Source organism: Eretmochelys imbricata, chromosome 26 (assembly GCF_965152235.1).
Source record: "Eretmochelys imbricata isolate rEreImb1 chromosome 26, rEreImb1.hap1, whole genome shotgun sequence".
In the NCBI taxonomy this organism is placed as follows: domain Eukaryota; kingdom Metazoa; phylum Chordata; order Testudines; family Cheloniidae; genus Eretmochelys; species Eretmochelys imbricata.
The window spans coordinates 16,204,630-16,225,375 of NC_135597.1; the positions used below are offsets into that span (position 1 = coordinate 16,204,630).

The following is a 20,746-nucleotide window of genomic DNA, read 5'->3' on the forward strand; positions in this document are numbered from 1 at the left end:
TTCTCTCAGGCCACCATCTCGTCTCTTTCAACATCACCTCCTGCCCCACACCCCGAAGCTTTCTGTGGTCTCCAGACCGTCAACGCCTTTGATGGCCTTGCTGTTCTCAGATGTTTCCTCTGTTGGTTTTTGTTGTGGAACCTCGCTCTGCTGTCCCCCGTCTCCCCTAGTGCCTGATTCCTCTGCTCCTAAATGTTTCCAGGGGGAGTTTTGATGAAGTGAGCTGTAGCTCACGAAAGCTCATGCTCAAATAAATTGGTTAGTCTCTAAGGTGCCACAAGTACTCCTTTTCTTTTTGCATTATGGGTGTGTTACTCTTCCTTCAATCCTACCCTCCTCTTTGCCATACAGTGCTATTCATCACTGCCCACTAGTTCCAGCTCACAGAAACTCAGCCTTTGCCTCCCTTCTGAAATGCCTCCCATCTTGCATCTTTTTCCCTCCCCGCTCAAGGTCTTCTCGGCTCCTTCAAGGAGATCAACAAGATTGAGTCTTCCACCAGCCCCCACTTTCCTTCTTCTCTCCTGTCACGGACAGAGGTTTTTGATTGCTCCCTACCTTTGCCTCCTCCCCCTTTCCCCCCCATCTCCATTCACTATCACTACCCCCTGCGCCTTTCTTCTAACTCCTGGAACCCCCCCACTTGGACTTTGCCTCCATTCCATTCACTGCATCCACTCTTCCCAAGTTCCCGCTTTGCAGCCACTTCTCAGGGCCCTCTTCTGCCACCCCTCTGCAGCTTTTGATGCTCTTGATTATAACCTTCCATTTTGAAATGTTGACCCCCTTTTGGTTTCCACCACTCCAGCCTACCTCTGCCTGTCAGCCTGCTGGCTGTTGGCTGCTGTGACTGTATGAGTGTAATATAATATCTCATTGAAAGGTGACGGGGCCAGAAAGAGTTAATTAACTCACAGACTGACCTGACCCTTGGCCGAACTTTAAAGATTGGTTAGGAAGATATGTAAATTAATAGAGCTTTGAAATGCAAGCCTGCATTGTTAGAGATAGAAGGGTAGATGTTTGCTCAGGTCTTGTGATATAAGCAAACATGTCTTGTCTATTGCTATAGCTTTGATTCAAAGATCAAAAGAGGAATATTAACATTTAGGAAGACACTCGAGTGAAATAGAATTATTGTCTATGCCTGTTTGAAGGTTATGATAACCTGTATCTGAACTGTTTAATGGATAAATTATCCTGTGCTAATTGCCATGATGTTTGGAAGATGGAAATGTATAAAAACCTTAGGACACGATCCTTCTTCATCTCAGATCTGCTTTGGGTTTCAAGAGGGGGAAACCTTAAGCCACAAGGATTGAGATCCCCAGTCACTGACTGGAGTCGCCCTGAACATGGCCATTGGACTATAACTTATGGACTATTTCTAAAAGGACTTTTGGCCACTACAAACTCATCTCCGCTCTGTATCTGAACCTCAAGAATTGAATTGTATGTATATTGATCTTTTAACCAACACTCTCTCTTTTCTTTTTAAATACATTTTAGTTTAGTTAACAAGAATTGACTATAAGCGTGTATTTTGGGTAAGATCTGAGTTATTATTTGACCTGAGTCTGGGGCTTGGTCCTTTGAGATCCGGAGAACCTTTTCTTTTATATGATGAAATAAGATTTTCAGAATTTATCATCCTATGTTTGACATGTGTGTCTGGATGGAGACCTGAGGCTGGGTACTTTAAGGGAACTGCATTATTTGAACGTCTGAGTACCCAGGGAGGTGCTATAGAAGCTGTTTTGTGCTGGCTGGGTAAATCTAAGTATTGAAATATCCACCAGAGTTTGTGGTTTGTTTGCCCCATTCTGTTTGCAGTTCACCCTAATTGAGTGACCTCAGCTGGCTCCCACAGGCAGCACCGTCACAGCTGCTCATGGGAATTCTTGCATTTACTTAAGGCTATATTTCGATTGTATATTTTATCCTTCTCTCTTGCCCTTCATATGTTCCTTTCATTCTTAGATTAGGACCAATGTTGGGCAGGGACTGTACTGGGTGTGGCTAGCACTTTGTACATAGTGGGTTCTATCCTAGTAGTAATTATAAAGGCATAATGCAGCCAATGGTGCATAGAAGAATCACTTGCACAAGTGACCTGTCAGTCTATGAGTACTTGTGGCACCTTAGAGGCTAACTAAGTCTAACTTAGTCTCTAAGGTGCCACAAGTACTCCTTTTCTTTTTGCGAATACAGACTAACACGGCTGTTACTCTGAAACCTGTCAGCCTATATCATTCATCTGTGACTCCCCCACTAATGTCTCTGTGGGTTCTCTGGCCCATGCAATAGGCTGTAGCCTGACCGTTGACTTCTGTCTGACTCTGTCTTTCAGGTTTGAGGAGTTCCTCCATCGGAAATGGTCTTCGGAGAAGCGTTTTGGCTTGGAAGGTTGCGAGGTGCTTATCCCAGCCTTAAAGACTATCATTGACAAGTCAAGTGAGAATGGAGTCGATTATGTTATCATGGGGATGCCACACAGGTAACAGGATCCTTATCTCCCCACCCCATATTTTGGCGGCAGGGGCAGCTGGCAAGTCAGAAAGATGCGGGCGGGTGGCAGTTGGCGGGGCTGAGGTTTAAAGGGAAGCTGGCTTCCCCTAGAACTCTTGCTCCTGGCATAAGCTGACTGTTTTTCCAAAGATTAAGTTTAATTTGATTGAAAATGATATAAACAAACTGAGATTCAAATGCATCTTGGGCATTAGCATCACCCATTCATAGCTAACATCACCCATTATACAAGGCTGCAGGAAATGTATCTTAATTTACAGGGAACACACTGTGCTTTCTAAACAAAATGCCCAGCAAGCCCTTGTTTATTATCTGCATAACTGCATGCGGGGATCTGCAGAATAGCAGCTTCCCCAGTGAGTCCTTAATCTAGGATATGTGTTGTATCTCCTGCAGAGGAGACTGGGATTCCCTGTGGATATTGAGGCCCCATTGCACAGGTGCACAATACTAGGCAATTTGGACCTGCGTTTGAAGAAGGTCTGGCCTTGCACCACGGATTTAACTGGTGTCTGGATCCAAATTAATTGGGAAGTGTAAAGAACAGTCTTCCTGAGGTGGCTTCCAGCATAGGGGAATCTCATGTGGCTGTTTCTTCCTGAGTCCAGCATGAGTAAATCACAGTATTTGTGAAAAGAACCCCTCATGGGACAGGGTGCTGCCAGGTGACCCACCTTGCTTTCCTCTTCAGAAGGAGCGCAGGGTACCAGTACCAGTTTGTCAGGGCGTGGGGAAGAGTAAAACTGCTTGTTCTTGGTGTAACATAGGAAGAGGAATGGGTCCTTTGCCTTGGCTTGAAGCATGGGGTGAGAAGCACTCTCTCCAGACAGGCAGCATAGAGTGCAAGGTGAGCTGTTCACCTGTAGCTGACTGTGGCATTCATTTCACAGAGGGCGTCTGAATGTTCTCGCCAACGTGATCAGGAAGGAGTTGGAGCAGATCTTCTGTCAGTTCGATTCCAAGCTGGAGGCTGCTGATGAGGTGAGTGAGGTTTGAGTAGAGTCTAAGCAAGCAGCCACGTGAGAGTGTAAGTACAATATGCGGCAGGGCTCTTTCTCCAGACAGCAGACTACACTTGGCAATCCCTGTCACCGAGGGTCCCATCTAGCCTGGTATCCCATCTCTGACAGTGGCCAGCACCAGCTGTATCAGAGGGAGGTGCAAGAATCCCCTTAGTGGGCAATTCTGGAATAACCTGTCCATGTGGGAAACCTCTGCCTGTTCCTGACCCTCGTCAGTTATTGACTTGCTTGCCCTGAACCAGGAAGGTTCATAACCCTTCTGTTTTCCTTATCCTGTGAATTATCGCTGGGTGTTCTCATTATCCAGACGGATAACTAGTTATTTATTGGTCCTGCTCAGTTCGTGGCCTCAATACCTTGTGGCAGTGAATTCTGCAGGGTAGATGTTGTTTTAAATGTGTTGTCTCACTTGATCCAGTTTCCAAGCCAAGATAGTACTTTACCCCATGACTGTTCTGTCTACCTTAATAGCTTCTTGTGAGACTTGGTAGCCTCTTCAAAGTAGTCTTAAGAGTCCAGCAAATTATGAATCTTGGTTTTCCTGTAGCCTCTACCTTGCTGTCAGATACGCTAGCGGATTAGAGAGACGTGACTGTTCCTTGGCACAATATGGGCTGATATGTCCCTATCCTATCATGAGCTTCTAGGTCAGGCTTCCCCCTTTGTTCCATAGTGTGGCCCACATGTTGGTAGAGAGATCATTTTATGGAGCACTTCCCCTCTATAGCATGTTCTGATTTTTGGCCACATGCCATGCCACTAGCAGCTATAATAATTCCTTGTTCTTCAAGTGATTGCTGATGTGCATTCCACAATAGTTGTGTGTGCTTGACACATGCACCAATGCTGGAAGATTTTCCCTTAGCAGTACCCGTAGGGGAGTGCCCCTAGCGACTCCTGGCGTGGTGCCACCATGGCGCAGTATAAGGGGCGCTGCACACTCCCCCACCATCAGTTTCTTCTTGCTGCCAGTGTAGGTGCTTCAGAACTGCTCTGCTTCAGCTCTGCTGTAGCTTTCTCTCTTGGACTCTGTTAGTTCATAGTTAGTAGTGCCTGTAGTTTAAAAACAAAAACAAAAAGTAGCTTTAGTTAGAATTCGTTAAGTGTGCCCGGGTCGGGGCATGCCGCATGCCCCGGGCTTTAAGTCGTGTGACACTTGCAAACGGCCTATGCCCATGAGTGATCCGCACGCGAACTATTTACAGTCTGGGGGAAACCCATCCGCAGCAAGATTTGCAGATCTTTCAAACCTCGGACCAAGAAGGAGCAGGACATTTGGCTCCAAACCATTTTGATGGAGTCTGCCCTAACCCCGACACCGCTGCACTGCTCCGAGTCAGCACCGAGCACCGCGGCATCAGTGCATGGCAACCCAACGGTGCCTTCCACCAGTCGGCACTGCTCCCTGTCCATGGGACACTCTAAAAAGGCGAAGAAGAGGTTTTATCTGCCAAGGCACCGGAGCAGGACTGGGGGAGAGACTAGACCCACATTAGGCAGCTCTCAGTCCCCACCAGCCTTGCGGTCTCCGACTCAAGTTGAGCGGAGTAGCCCAGCCTGCTCCAAGCCGACTTCCCCGGATGCCAGTGGCCACGTTCAGGTGCCCTCCATGCCAGAGGACCTGCAGGCGGCTCGAGACTTTGTCTCTACCGGTACCAGTAGCACCGCTGTCGTCGGCTCCCCAGTCCAGAGGCAAGCCACCTCTCGGACCCCCACAGTCACCGCCTGGACAGTACCGCTCACAGTCGAGGGAAGGTTCCCGACTCCGTTCCCTGCTCCGTGATTGCCCTGTGCGCAGTCTGCGCTGATCCCAGTCGACCTCCACCAGGTTGTCTGGCTGGGTACCAACCGGCACGGGTTCCAGGCACCATTCCACCTTGAGGGGGAACGTAGACTTCACGAAGAGAGCGTACCCTGCCAAGACCGGGACAGATGGCACCAGAGGTCATTACCTCCAAGAAGCTACCATAGCCCCTTGCGATACACATGTCGATGCTGTTCCCGCTCTTCATCTCGCTCGGGGTCCCTGCCGCGGCACTGCTCCCGCAGCCCCAGGGGCCAATCGCCTGCACCCTGCCGTTGCAGATCCACCCATCAGAGCCGTTCGCGGAGCAGCTGCTACAGATGGTACTCCCGCTTCTCCACGCCAGCATCACTGCCTCGCGTTTGGCATCACTCCCGACACCGCCACTCATCCCAGTCCCGGGACAGTGGTCGATCGTGCGCCAGCCCGGCCTCCCTTCGGAGTCGTCAGTCGATGGGTCAGGCTAGTCAGGCTGGACAGTCTGCTTCACTGGTGCCACAGCAGATGCACTGGCACCGGGCTCCCTGGCTGGCACCATGATACCAGTGGGCCCCGTGGGCCCCAACGCAGCCCGCAGTAGTGGCTCGCTTGGTGGCCGGAGCCTTGGAAAGACCGTCGGCCTCCCTCTCTCAGTTGCTCATCCTCGGTCCTGTGCTCAGAAGGGGACCAAGTGGTGGGACCTGCGGTACCGGTGGGGACACAGAGTACGGCATCCACAGCCGCCTCCTCTCCAGATGAGGTGATCACAGCCCCTCCTGCTCCCATCCCGCAGGAGGACACAAAAGCCCACCAAGAGCTGTTGAAAAGCGTCAAGCCTCAGCCTACAAACCGAGGAGGTGGAGGAATCCCTCGGACTCCCTGTTCAACATCCTCTTGGTTTCGGCTCCGGCCAGGGTGGCTCTCCCACTTCATGAAGGAGTGGCAAAGATCTTGAACACCTTGTGGCGAACCCCGGCTTCCTTGCCCCCCATCTCTAAGAGGGCAGAACAAAAGTATTTTGTGCCCGCCAAGGGGCATGAATACCTATACACCCACCTGCCCCCAACTTGAGTCAGTCAGCCATAGGGAGCAGCAAGGTCAACCTGCTATTACTCCTAAAAATAAGGACTCAGGGAGACTAGATCTATTCGGTAGAAAGGTTTATTCGTCCTCGAGCTTCCAACTGAGGGTGGCGGACCACCAAGCCCTGCTGGGTAGATACGATTTCAATTTGTGGAGCTTTATGCCCAAATTTGCGGACTCCCTCCAGGAGCGTGGTAAGGAGTTCAAGGCCCTGGTCGAGGAGGGCACGGCTGCCTCCAGGGCAGTCCTTCAGGCAGCCTCGGACGCCACAGATATGGCTGCACGGTCTATGGCCGCCGCAGTTTCCATGAGGAGAGCATCGTGGCTCCTGCTGTCTGGGTTGTCCAGCGAGGCACAGAACTCCTTATAGGACCTTCCATTCGATGGCAAGGCCCTGTTTGCGGAACAGACAGACTTGAAGTTACACGGTCTGAAGGACTCCAGAACAACATTAAAGACCCTCAGCCTCTATGTCCCGGCCCCGGCCAGGACCAAGTTCAAACCGAAGCAGGCTCCCAGTCAGGCCACCCACTCCAGATATGAGCCCCCTTATAAAAAATCAAGGGACTATAAAGAGCACCCACAAAGGCAATCCCGGCCTGGGCCCTCTAAGGGCAAACAAGTGGGGAAGCGCCAGTTTTGACAGGACGCCCGGGGGCGACTTACCAGTTCATACCAGGGATCCACCCGGAATAAAACTTCCCTTCTCCAACCAGTTGTGTGCTTTTTCTCTCAGAGTGGTCTCAGCTGACCTCAGACCGATGGGTCCTCAACACCGTCTCCCGGGACTATACCCTCCAGTTTATTTCTACCCCATGCACCTTCCCTCCCCATCCCTCTTCAGGGACCCCTCTCACAAGAGTCTACTTGAACAGGAGGTGAGGCGGCTCCTTGGCTTAGGAGCGGTGGAGGTGGTGCCAGCGGAGTTCAGACGCAAGGGGTTCTACTCCTGTTATTTCCTTATGCCGAAGGCCAAAGGGGGCCTCAGGCCCATCCTGAACCTGTGTGGCCTGAACTAGTACATGGTAAAGCTCAAGTTTCAGATGGTCTCTCTGGCCTCCATCATCACCGCCCTCGATCTACAGGACGCATACTTCCACATTCATATATTCGAGGGACACAGGTATTTCCTCCGCTTCCAAGTTGGGCAGGAACACTATCAGTTCACTGTCCTCCCGTTCGGCCTATCGGATCAGGGTCTTCACAAAGTGTATGTCTGTGGTAGTGGCCTACCTCAGACGTCGGGGTGTCCAGATCTTCCCCTACCTCGATGACTGACTGGTCAGGGGCAGCTCCAGGTCACAGGTACAGGATCACGTAGCACTCCTCCTGTCCACATGCACCACGCTGGGGCTGTTGGTAAACGACACCAAGTTCACGTTGGTTCCGGTGCAGTGCATAGAGTTCATTGGGGCAATTCTGGACGCAATGTCAGCCAGAGCCTCCCTCCCACAAGACAGATTTGAAACCCTAAGGGAGCTCATCAGTGCAATCACAAGGTTCCCCGTGACGACAGCCAGAGCATGCCTCCAACTCCTGGGTCGTATGTCGGTGTGTACGCATATGGTTCATCACGCCAGACTCAGGATGTAACCCCTCCAGCTCTAGCTGGCCTCGGTGTTCTCCCAGTCCAGAGACAGGGTGGACAAAGTCCTCCCTGTGCCCAAACCAGTGATAGCCTCCCTAGGCTGGTGGTCCTCCCCGGGGAACATGCTCCAAGAGGCCCCGTTCAGGGGCTGATTCCCGACTGTGGAATTAGTGTCCGATGCGTCGGACCTGGGGTGGGGCGCCCATGTGGGAAACCTCTAGACCCAAGATCTGTGTTCCACGCAGGACCTTGCCCTGCACACAAATGTCAAAGAGCTCAGGGCAGTTTGTCCGACGTGTGTGGCCTTCCGCTCGCACCTGGAGGGCAGAGTGGTCAAGGTTCTCACGGACAACACGGCCTCGATGTTCTACGTCAACAGGCAAGGCAGGGCCCGTTCCTCAGCCCTCTGCCAGGAAGCCCTCAGGCATTGGGACTTCTGCATAGCCCACTATGTTTACCTGTTTCAGCGTAACAGCCGTGTTAGTCTGTATTCGCAAAAAGAAAAGGAGGACTTGTGGCACCTTAGAGACTAACCAATTTATTTGAGCATGAGCTTTCGTGAGCTACAGCTCACTTCATCGGATGCTCATGCTCAAATAAATTGGTTAGTCTCTAAGGTGCCACAAGTACTCCTTTTTTATGTTTACCTGGAAGCCCACCACTTACCGGGCATCCGGAACTCTCGGGCGGATCGGCTGAGCCAGGACTTCTCCTCTCAGCACAAATGGTCACTTCACCCAGAGGTGGTGCACAGGATTTTCCAAACATGGGGCACTCCCCAAGTGAACCTGTTCGCAACCTGGCAGAACCACCAGTGTCCCCGCTTCTGCTCCAGGGGAGGGTTGGGCATGGGCGCAATCTCCGATGCCTTCCTTCTGTCCTAGTCAGGCCAGCTGTTCTATGCCTTTCCCCCATTTCCAGTGATCGGCAAGGTCTTGGAAAAGATAAAAACAGACAGGGCCCAGGTCCTCCTGTTCACCCCGGCATGGCACAGGCAACATTGGTACGGGACTCTCACAAACCTGGCAGTCGCCCCGCCGTAGCTGTTGGCACCTGCTCTCGGACCTGCTCTCCTGGGACCTGCTCTTCCAGGACCAAGGTAGTCTCCTCCACCCCACACTAGCAGCACTCCACCTCACGGCATGGCTGCTCAGTGGTTAGGCTGGGGGGAGAGGACTTGCTCGGAAGGGGTTCAGCGCATCCTCCTGGAGAGCAGGCGGCCCTCCATTCATCAGGCCTACCTGGCAAAATGGTCTCGGTTTTCCCGGTGGGTTGCTAATCGGGGCTTCTCGCCTGTGGCTGCTCCGATCCAGCTTATACTAGACTACCTCCTTCATCTTAGAGCCCTGGGCCTAGCGCTCTTGTTCTTCAAGGTGCACTTGGCGGCCATATCGGCCTTCCACCCGCCAGTACAGGGTCACACGATATTCTCTAATGCCATTACTGGCCAATTCCTTAAGGCAGGGGTGGCCAACCTGTGGCTCCAGAGCCACATGCGGCTCTTCAGAAGTTGATGTGCAGCTCCTTGCACAGGCACCGACTCTGGGGCTGGAGCTACAGGCGCCAACTTCCCAATGTGCCCCCACTCCACCGCTTCCCGCGCCCCCCCTTGAGCCTGCCATGCCCTCGCTCCTCCCCCCCCTCGTGGAGCCTCCTGCACGCCACGAAACAGCTGATCAGGAGGTGTGGTGAAGGAGGGGGAGCTGATGGGGGGCTGCTGACATGTTACTGTGGCTCTTTGGCAACATACATTGGTAAATTCTGGTTCCTTCTCAGGCTCAGGTTGGCCACCCCTGCTTTAAGGGTTTGGATCACCTCTTCCCGTATGGTAGGCCCCCAGTCCCACAGTGGGACCCAAACTTGGTGCTGGCCAGGTTAACTGGACCTCCATTTGAACCGCTAGCTACATGCTCCTGGTTACACCTCTCTTAGAAGGTAGCCTTCCTGGTGGCGGTCAGGTCCACTGGGAGGGTCTTGGAGCTCCAGGCACTGACCTCCGAACCCCCATACACGGTGTTCCATAAGGATAAGGTCCAGCTCCGACCACATCCTTCATTGCTCCCTAAGGTGGTCTCTGCCTACCATATGGGCCAAGACATTTTCCTGCTGGTGCTCTGTCCCAAACCCCATGTGTCCAGCGAGGTGTGCTGCCTCCACATGCTGGATGTGGGACAGGCTCTGGCCTTATACCTGGCATGTACGAAACCGTTCAGGAAGTGCTCACAACAGTTCATTGCCTCGGCCGAACACATAAGAGGCCAGCCGATCTCCATTCGGCTGCTCGTGTATCTGTACTTGTTACGACCTGGCGGGAGTTCCCCCGCCACCGATTGTGAGGGCACACTCGACTAGGGTGTGAGCCTCGTTGGCTGCCTTACTGGCCCACGACCCTATTCAGGACATCTGTAGGATGGCCACATGATCATTGGTTCACAATTTCACCTCGCATTATGCAATCATCTCCCAAACCGGAGAGGACACTGGGTTCGGCAGGGCAGTGCTTCGTCCTGAGTGTCTGTGAACTGCTACCCACCTCCAACAGATATAGCTTGGAATCGCCTATTGTGGAATGCACGTGAGCAATCACTCAAAGAAAAGACAGTTACCTTTCCGTAACTGTTGTTCTTCGAGATGTGTTGCTCATGTCCATTCCACATCCCGCCCTCCTTCCCCTCTGTCAGAGTTGTCTGGCAAGAAGGAACTGAGGGTGGGGGGAGCACGCAGAGCCCCTTATACTGCACCATGGCAGCACCACGCTCGCTAGGGATGGTCCCTTATGGCTACTGCTAATGGAAAAACTTACGGCACCAGTGCACATGGCAAGCACACACACCTATTGTGGAATGGACATGAGCAACACATCTCGAAGAACACCAGTTACGGAAAGGTAACTGTCTTTTTGGGGGGAAGGGGAAGCTTGTGTATATTTGTGCCCCTTCTTACACTTACACAATTTTACTTCACCGGTCCCAATATTTCTCCCACCTAGTGAGTTTCATAGTCTGTCAGGGTTGGAAGGGACCTCAGGAGGTCATCTAGTCCAACCCCCTGCTCAAAGCAGGACCAATCCCCAACTTTATTCCCACTTCTTCTTGATCTCCCTCTTCCAGACCCTGCTTCCTTCTCTTCTCTCCTCTCCCCTGCCCCATCCACCTCCCTTGCCCTCTCCAGACCCCATGCACCTGCCTCCCAACCAGTCCTTGCCTCCTTTCCTTTCCTCAGTGCTTCTACCTCCTGGCTGTTCTCCCATCTCTAGGGTATAAATGAGGTCAGATGCTTATCAGAGGTGCACAGAATACAGCTGGTAACCAGGACCCATGTTATTGAACTTGGATGCTTAAAGCTAGTAGTACTTAGGAACCCAAACAAGAGCCCTGCCTTGGCTTCAGTGGGAGCAGGATTGGGTTCTTAAACCATATAAATGATTTTCACCTTTGTGGCCAATATTTGGGCCATCTCTGTGCTGCTGTTACTCTCCGATATCAGCAAATGCACATGCTCTGTGGGCTCCATGTTTCTGGTAATTGCAGCTCTAGCTGAAGAGCTCCAAATTCATGGCCCTTATATACTCCACGCAGCACTAGCAGATGCCACGTACCCATGCTGTGAGCCTGTGAATGACGGGAGGCATCAGGGACTCCTGTTCTCAATCTCCCCAAGCTCTGCCGCCCACGCTCCTTTCTTGGCCCTGCTCTTTCTCTCCAGGGCTCGGGAGACGTGAAGTACCACTTGGGAATGTACCACCGGAGGATTAACCGCGTCACTGAGAGGAACATCACCCTCTCCTTGGTGGCAAACCCATCTCACTTGGAGGCTGCAGATCCAGTGGTTATGGGCAAGACGAAGGCAGAGCAGTTTTATTGTGGGGACACTAAAGGAAAGAAGGTAAAGGGCACCGAATACCTCTGATCCAGTGTCTGTTATAAGTTTATTCAGACTTGACTTGTAGTTGACTGAAGGGAGGCAAACTGCTCCATGAGGGAGCCAGATTAGCCAAGGAAATCCATGTGGTTTGTTTGTCAGTCTGAATTTCCCCAGAGATCTGGAATGCTGTCTGCCACAGGAAGAGTTCTGGTCCCATGTAAAGCACCCTCTCCTGTTTTATTCCTCCATCAACAGTCAGAACCGTGCTGCTTCTGTCCTGCTCCAACTTAACCAAGCCATAGCGAGCAGCAGAAGTAGCAGCTCAGCCAAAACGTATTCTCTGATTTGGGTGGCTTGGAGTGGGAGGCCAGATTGTTAGAAACGGTGGACGCACGAATCTCCAGTTCAAGTCAGGGGAAGGGATGGGTGTTCAGCACCTCTGAGAATGGGGCTCAGGGTATTGCAACTGGGGCATCTGAGAACCAAGGCACCCCAAATCGGTGGCCATTTAAAAAAAAAAAAATCAGCTTGGTCCTCGTGCTGTGCTGCTACTCAGCAGCAGCTGGAGGCCGGGGCGGTATTCTTGGAGGGGCCGGGGCTGGGAATGGGAGGGGTATTGACGTTGTTGAGATGGCAGAAGGTTGAGAGCATGCAACAATTAAGCTTTGTATAACTTGCTGGAAAGGGATAAGCCAGTATTTGGTGGCTGTGGTGGTGGGTTACAGATCTAGGCATGGCCATGTCTAAGTGATGCAAAGGGGATTCACTCAGACTCAGAACCACTGGCAGTTACTCTGGAAGTCACTGAGAACAGCAGAGACTGGAGAGAAACAGAACAGCAGAAAGGGTTGGAGAAAAATATCTGTGGTGCGGATCCTCAAAAAGAAAAATAGAATGATCCTGGCAATTTACCAGCCAGGTTCCCCTGTAAAAAGACACCAGATGAGTGACTGGCCCATGAGTAATAAGAGATGGGGCTTATGTGGAATCATCGCAGACTCTTCTTCACTTTGGTCTACTAACAAAATGTACAGGTTTCAGAGTAGCAGCCATGTTAGTCTGTATTCGCAAAAAGAAAAGGAGTACTTGTGGCACCTTAGAGACTAACAAATTTATTTATTTGTTAGTCTCTAAGGTGCCACAAGTACTCCTTTTCTTTTAAAAAAAAGTAGTGGAGGAAGAGGATGGAGAATCTGTTTGTTTCGGTGAATTTGATCAAGTGCCTCATTTAGTTCAGATGCCCTTGTATAGGGACGCTCTTTTAGGGTCTGGACAATGTCTTAAGGCATATTGTAAAGTGGGGTAATGGAAAGCCCCAGCGAATGGACCCATGAGTGTCGTCAGTGAGATCAGGGTTAGATCCATTCTGAAAGAGTGGTTAACAACCAGACCCACCCTGGAACTGCAAACCCCACCAGCAAAGAAATAACATTAAGAAACCTCAAGAGGGAGTAATGTGAGAGTCAGGCCGCAATGATGCGGACTAAGGCATCAGGGGATGGGGAGGGAGGTCCCTCTTGCAGTAGGAGATCGCTGCGACAAGTAACCAGGTGTGAGACTGTATGGGTCACGTCCTGGCTCCATAGCAGTTGGTGGGAGTTTTGCCACTGACTTCAGCATAGCCAGGAGTTGAATGTCTAGAGGCATGTTGTGCAGCAGGGGATCACTTTCTCTTATAGAAAACTACTATAAACAAACTCTCCCTCCCCAGATAAATCTGACCAAACTGAAGGAACTGAATGTAAATCGAGGATCACTGTGATCCTGAGATATGTCGTTGGCTTGGAATAGGTAGTGGGGACCAGAGGATCCATTCCTTGAGAGAGAACAGCTGTGTCCTTCAACATGTACCCTAATATGAAAGAAAAAGCCACAAAAAATGGGCTGTTGTACGCAGCTTCAGTGTCTGGCTTATAACAAACATATCCAATACCGTGGAAGAGGTATACGGGTAGCTCCAACGAGATCAAAAATAACCCTGGTCCTTTGTGGGAGGACGGAGAATATACCAAGACGAACACTATCCTCTGGTACAGCAACATCTGTAGACATCAATCCACGTCTAGTGTGATTAGGCAGAAACCTCACACAGATACTGGTGGAATTCCCATTTTAATGGCTGCACCTGAAGTGTCCTCACTAACGTTTGAAGTGGCTTGTGAAATGCACATCCTTTCTCTATGCGCATGAATTTTTTCAGCCCACACTTGGGAGGGAAGTCTGTTATCAGTAAAATCAAAAGCAACCACTTAATTTTCATTTAGGATATTCCCTTTTTCCAAAAGCTGGAGAAGTGAGATGGGCACTGGTTGGTGCTCAGTAAACTTCATCCACCACTGGAACTGGTTCCAGTGTAACACTCAGTTGATAAGTTAATCGGCATAATCCACTGATTGCCTTTAATTCCAAGAATCACGTTTTAACTAGGGCTGTAAATTAATCGCGGTTAACTCACGCAATTAACTCAAAAAAATCACGATTAAAAAAATTAATCACGATTAATCGCACTGTTAAACAATAGAATACCAATTGAAATTTATTAAATATTTTTGGATGTTTTCTATGTTTTCAAATATATTGATTTCAATTACAACACAGAATACAAAGTATACAGTGTTCACTTTATATTTATTTTTTATTACAAATATTTGTACTGTAAAAACAAAAGAAATAATATTTTTCAATTCACCTAATACAAGTACTGTAGTGCAATCTCTTTATCATGAAAGTTGAACTTACAAATGTAGAATTATGTACCAAAAAATAACTGCATTCAAAAACAAAACAATGTAAAACTTAGGAGCCTACCAGTCCACTCGCTCAGACAAACAAGTTGGGTTAAAATTTGCAGGAGATAATGCTGCCCGCTTCTTGTTCACAATGTCACCTGAAGATGAGAACAGGCATTCGCATGGCACTTTTATAGCGGTGTTGCAAGGTATTTACGTGTCAGATATGTTAAACGTTCGTATGCGCCTTCATTCCTCAGCCACCATTCCAGAGGACATGCTTCCATGCTGATGATGCTCGTTAAAAAAATAGTGCATTAATTAGATTTGTGGCTGAACTCCTTGGGGGGAGAATTGTATGTCTCCTGTTCTGATTTACCTGTATTCTGCCATGTTTCATGTCATAGCAGTCTCGGATGATGACCCAGCACATGTTCATTTTAAGAACACTTACTTTCACAGCAGATTTGACAAAAGGCAAAGAAGGTACCAATGTGAGATTTATAAAAATAGCTACAGCACTCAACCCAAGGTTTAAGAATCTGAAGTGCCTTCTAAAATCTGAGAGGGATGAGGTCTGTGGCATGCTTTGAGAAAACTTAAAAGAGCAACACTCCAATGCAAAAACTCCAAAACCCAAACCACCAAAAAAGAAAATCAGCCTTCTGCTGGTGGCATCTGACTCAGATGATGAAAATTAATATGCATACGCACCGCTTTGGATTGTTATTGAGCAGAACCCATCATCAGCATGGACGCATATCCTCTGGAATGGTGGTTGAAGCATGAAGGGACATATGAATCTTTAGCGCATCTGGCACGTAAATATCTTGTGGCGCCGGCTACAACAGTGCCATGTTCTCACTTTCAGGTGACATTGTAAACAAGAACCTGGCGCATTATCTCCTGCAAATGTAACCAAACTTGTTTGTCTGGGGGATTGGCTCAATCAAGTAGGACTGAGTGAATGTGCAGGCTCTAAAATTTTACATTGTTTTATTTTTGAATGCAGGGGTTTTTGTACATAATTCTACATTTGTAAGTTCAACTTTCATGATAAAGAGATTGCACTATAGTACTTGTATTAGGTGAATTGAAAAATACTATTTCTTTTGGTTTTTTACAGTACAAATATTTGTAATCAAAATTAAATATAAAGTGAGCACTGTACGCTTTGTATTCTGTGTTGTAACTGAAATCAATATATTTGAAAATGTAGAAAACATCCAAAATATTTAAATAAATGGTATTCTATTATTGTTTAACAGCGCAATTATTCTATGAATTAATTTTTTAATCGCTTAACAGCCCTAGTTTTAACCTAGTCTTCTAGAATTTCAGGAGGGGAGGGCTGTGAATCCACCCAGTATCTTCCTGAGTCATTGCACCAGAGACACTAGCCATAGTCTGTTCAGATCCAGCCTCACATGGAGGAGCTTTGTTGAAACATCAAACTGAAACCTCACTTCCTAGTGCAGTCACCTGGGGGCTAAAGCATCAGATCTTCCTTGCAATGAAGGTTACGGACAGACAATGGAAAGGATGAGGCAAAGAAGCTGCCACCAGAGAGATGTGGAGATGTATGTACAGTGGGGAGATGAAGAACAGTTTTCCATGCCAGTCAGAGCCTGCTTGTAGCTGCTGCCCCATCCTAGCCAATAGCCCCTCCTTCCCCAACAATGCTGGGCCCCCTCTGTGTGCACTTCTGGGCACCTTTAATGCTGAAAAGAAGCCAACAAGCCACCAGCCTTCAGTTTGATCCTCTTGTCCCCACAGGTGATGTCCATTCTCTTGCACGGAGATGCAGCTTTTGCCGGGCAGGGTATAGTGTATGAGACGTTCCATTTGAGCGACTTGCCATCCTACACTACGCATGGGACAGTTCACGTGGTTGTGAACAACCAGGTAAAAACTGGGCCCCATGGCTGCAGGACTGGGTCCTTCAGCTCCACTGATACCAGAATCTTTGAGAACATGCACTTTAAATGCCATGGGAAGGGAGAGTGGTTTGTCCGTCTCTGACGTATCATACTGGTGTGCTAGCAATGGTAAGCATGTGTCAAGGATGTGTTTTATGCTAGGGATGGGGCCCTGCATCAGGGTCTTCTCCCACTAAAATGGTGCTGTGTTGTACCTGTGAAACTCCAGTTATGGTTCAGTGCCGGAATTGGGGCTTCTGGGGATGTATATAGGCAGATCTATAAGCAGGAGAGCTCCTATGAGACAAGGCTAAGGAACAAGAAGAACTGATGATAACTTGCTCTGGGCTATAACGGTGAAGTCCCTAGTGTCTAGGGCCCTGGTCTACACTACAAACTTAGGTTGACATAAGGCAGGTTACTTCAGCCTAATTATGTCAGTGTACACACTACAGCCTTGCTCCCACTGATGTAAGTGCCGATGTAACTCCATCTCCACAAGAGGCGTAGGGCTTATGTTGGCATAGTTAGCGCGAAGCAGTGTCACTGCAGGTTACTTACATGGGTTGCTGGCTGTCATTCTTGTCAACTTCATGGCTCCATGCTGGCATCCTGAAATTGACAAGAAAGCCGGGCTGTCGACCCCGGGATTTAGGGGGGGCTCCAGCTAAAGCCCGACTGCCCCCTGGGTCCCTGCTCCCCACTCCCAGCCTGGCAGCTACCCAGGCTCCCCTCTCCCAGCCCAGCTGCTCCCCCTGGTCCTGGCTCCCAGTCCAGTTGCGTCCCACTACCCAGGGGTTCCTGAGCAGGGAGCTGCATGCAGAGCTGACAGCCCACTCTCTCAGCTCCCTCACACTTAAGTCATTGGAAGCGCTCCTGGTGATGACACGCATCACCGACAGGAGGAGGGCAGTGTGGACATGAACCACTGCAGTGGTGGCTGTAAGTCGACCTACCATAGGTCAACTTAAGTTTATAGTGTAGACATGCCCTAAATTATTGTGTCTTTTATCCCCTGTTCTGTTTTGAGCTCAGGTGACAGTGACTTGATTGATATCCCGTTCCCTGATGCTGGGCGGGCTGGTTCTGAGCAGAGTCCAGTGGGAGAATGAGGGGGACTGTTTGAACTTTAATATGGTCTCTCTGAAAGAGTCTTTACCCCTGTCTTACCTCTCACAAGCACCACCCTTTATGTGGACTCCATTAATGCTCTACCCTGGTGACTGCCCTCCCTCTGCTGAACAGAGCATAACAAAATCACAACAGAGCTAACTTAAAACTGACCTGGATAGCTTCTCTAGCTAGACCAGGGATCTCAAACTCAAATCACCACGAGGGCCACATGAGAACTAGTACATTGGCCTGAGGGCCGCATCACTGAAACCTTTTCATACAACAATACAAAAGTATAGTCAAAAATTTAAAAAAATGAAGAGTAATATAATATGCTATTAAAAGTCAATTTATTAACTTTTTAAAAACTGTAATGCAAAAAGTCAGTGCTAATTTTGACAGTCATTTCATTTTTGACCACTTAGAGTATGTCTACACTACGAAATTAGGTTGAATTTATAGAAGTCGATTTTTAGGAAGCAATTTTATACAGTCGATTGTATGTGACCCCACTAAGCGCATTAAGTCGGCGGAGTGCGTCCACAGTACTGTGGCTAGCATCGACTTTCGGAGCGTTGCACTGTAGGTAGCTATCCCACAGTTTCCGCAGTCTCCGCTGCCCATTGAAATTCTGGGTTGAGCTCCCAATGCCTGTTGGGACAAAAACATTGTCGCGGGTGGTTTTGGGTACATGTCAGTCGCCCCTCCCTCCGTGAAAGCAACGGCAGACAATCGTTCCGCACCTATTTTCCGTGCAGACGTCATACTGCTGTCAGCAGACGGTACAGTAGGACTGCTAACCCTTGTCATCCACCGCTTCCACTGCAACTTTGCTCTCTTGGTGCCATGAATCCATCTCGCAGGTCCTCTCTTCGTTCTGTATAAATATCTATTCTCGTGGCAACCGTCGTCATCCACCGCTTCCACTGCAACTCTTTTCTCCTGCAGACACCATACCACGGCAAGCATGGAGCCCGCTCAGCTCACCACTACTGTTGTGAGGATTGTAAACACCTCACGCATTATCCTGCACTATGTGCAGAACCTGCAAAAGCAGGCGAGGAGGCGACGACCGCGCGATCACGATAGTGATGAGGACATGGACACAGACTTCTCTCAAAGCACAGGCCCTGGCAATTTGGACATTGTGGTGGTAATGGGGCAGGTTCATGCCATGGAATGCCGATTCTGGGCCCGGGAAACAAGCACAGACTGGTGGGACCACATAGTGTTGCCGGTCTGGGACAATTCCCAGTGGCTGCGAAATTTTTCCATGCATAAGGGCGCATTCATGGAACTTTGTGACTTGCTTTCCTCTGCCCTGAAGCACAAGAATACCAAGATGAGAACAGCCCTCACAGTTGAGAAGCGAGTGGCGATAGCCCTCTGGAAACTTGCAACGCCAGACAGCTACCAGTCAGTTGGGAATCAATTTGGAGTGGGTAAATCTACTGTGGGGGGCTACTGTGATCCGAGTAGCCAACGCAATCACTGAACTGCTGCTATCCAGGGTAGTGACTCTGGGAAATGTGCAGGTCATAGTGGATGGCTTTGCTGCAATGGGATTTCCTAACTGTGGTGGGGCGATAGACGGAACTCGTATCCCTATCTTGGGCCCGGACCACCTTGGCAGCCAGTACGTAAACCGCAAGGGGTACTTTTCAATGGTGCTGCAAGCACTGGTGGATCACAAGGGACGTTTCACTGACATCATAGAATCATAGAATATCAGGGTTGGAAGGGACCTCAGGAGGTCATCTAATCCAACCCCCTGCTCAAAGCAGGACCAATCCCCAACTAAATCATCCAGCCAGAGCTTTGTCAAGCCTGACCTTAAAAACCTCAAAGGAAGGAGATTCTACCACCTCCCTAGGTAACCCATTCCAGTGCTTCACCACCCTCCTAGTGAAAAAGTTTTTCCTAATATCCAACCTAAACCTCCCCCACTGCAACCTGAGACCAGTACTCCTTGTTCTGTCATCTGCTACCACTGAGAACAGCCTAGAGCCATCCTCTTTGGAACCCCCTTTCAGGTAGTTGAAAGCAGCTATCAAATCCCCCCTCATTCTTCTCTTCCGCAGACTAAACAATCCCTATCCCTCAGCCTCTCCTCATTTGCGCCAGTCCCTTAATAATTTTTGTTGCCCTCCGCTGGACACTTTCCAATTTTTCCACATCCTTCTTGTAGTGTGGGGCCCAAAACTGGACACAGTACTCCAGATAAGGCCTTACCAATGTCCAATAGAGGGGAGCGATCACATCCCTCGATCTGCTGGAAATGCCCCTACTTATACAGCCAAAAATCCCGTTAGCCTTCTTGGCAACAAGGGAACGCTGTTGACTCATATCCAGCTTCTCGTCCACTGTAACCCTTAGGTCCTTTTCTGCAGAACTTCTGCATAGCCTATCAGTCCCTAGTCTGTAGCGGTGCATGGGATTCTTCCGTACTAAGTGCAGGACTCTGCACTTGTCTTTGTTGAACCTCAACAGATTTCTTTTGGCCTAATCCTCTAATTTGTCTAGGTCCGTCTGTATCCTTCCCTACCCTCCAGCATATCTACTACTTCTCCCAGTTTAGTGTCATCTGCAAACTTGCTGAGGGTGCAATCCACACCATCCTCCAGATCATTAATGAAGATACTGAACAAAACCGGCCCCAGGACCGATCCTTGGGGCATTCCGCTTGATACCGGCTGCCAAGTAGACATGGAGCCATTGATCACTACCCATTGAGCCCAACAATCTAGCCAGCTTTCTATCCACCTTATAGTCTATTCATCCAGCCCATACTTCTTTAACTTGCTGGCAAGAATACTGTGGGCCATACCAAAAGCTTTGCTAAAGTCAAGGAATAACATGTCCACTGCTTTCCCCTCATCCACAGAGCCAGTTATCTCGTTATACAAGACAATTAGGTTAGTCAGGCATGACTTTTTGGTGAATCCATGCTGACTGTTCCTGATCACTTTCTTTTAAGTGCTTCAGAATTGATTCCTTGAGGACCTGCTCCATGATTTTTCCAGGGATTGAGGCTGACTGGCCCGTAGTTCCCCAGATTATCCTTCTTCCCTTTTTTTAAAGATGAGCACTACATTAGCCTTTTTCCTGTCGTCCGG

General features: G+C 49.4%; 1 protein-coding gene across 5 annotated transcripts in view; it reads left to right on the plus strand.

Annotated features, from left to right (window-relative positions):
- OGDH (oxoglutarate dehydrogenase) overlaps positions 1–20,746 on the plus strand; it is a 138,425-nt gene that overhangs the window by 90,006 nt on the left and 27,673 nt on the right. For all 5 annotated transcript variants that reach the window (XM_077805594.1, XM_077805597.1, XM_077805593.1 and 2 more), the window contains 4 exons: positions 2,351–2,497; positions 3,420–3,510; positions 11,711–11,890; positions 16,375–16,503. In XM_077805594.1, the coding sequence (XP_077661720.1) occupies positions 2,351–2,497; positions 3,420–3,510; positions 11,711–11,890; positions 16,375–16,503 (547 nt within the window). The remainder of the gene's footprint in view (positions 1–2,350; positions 2,498–3,419; positions 3,511–11,710; positions 11,891–16,374; positions 16,504–20,746) is intronic.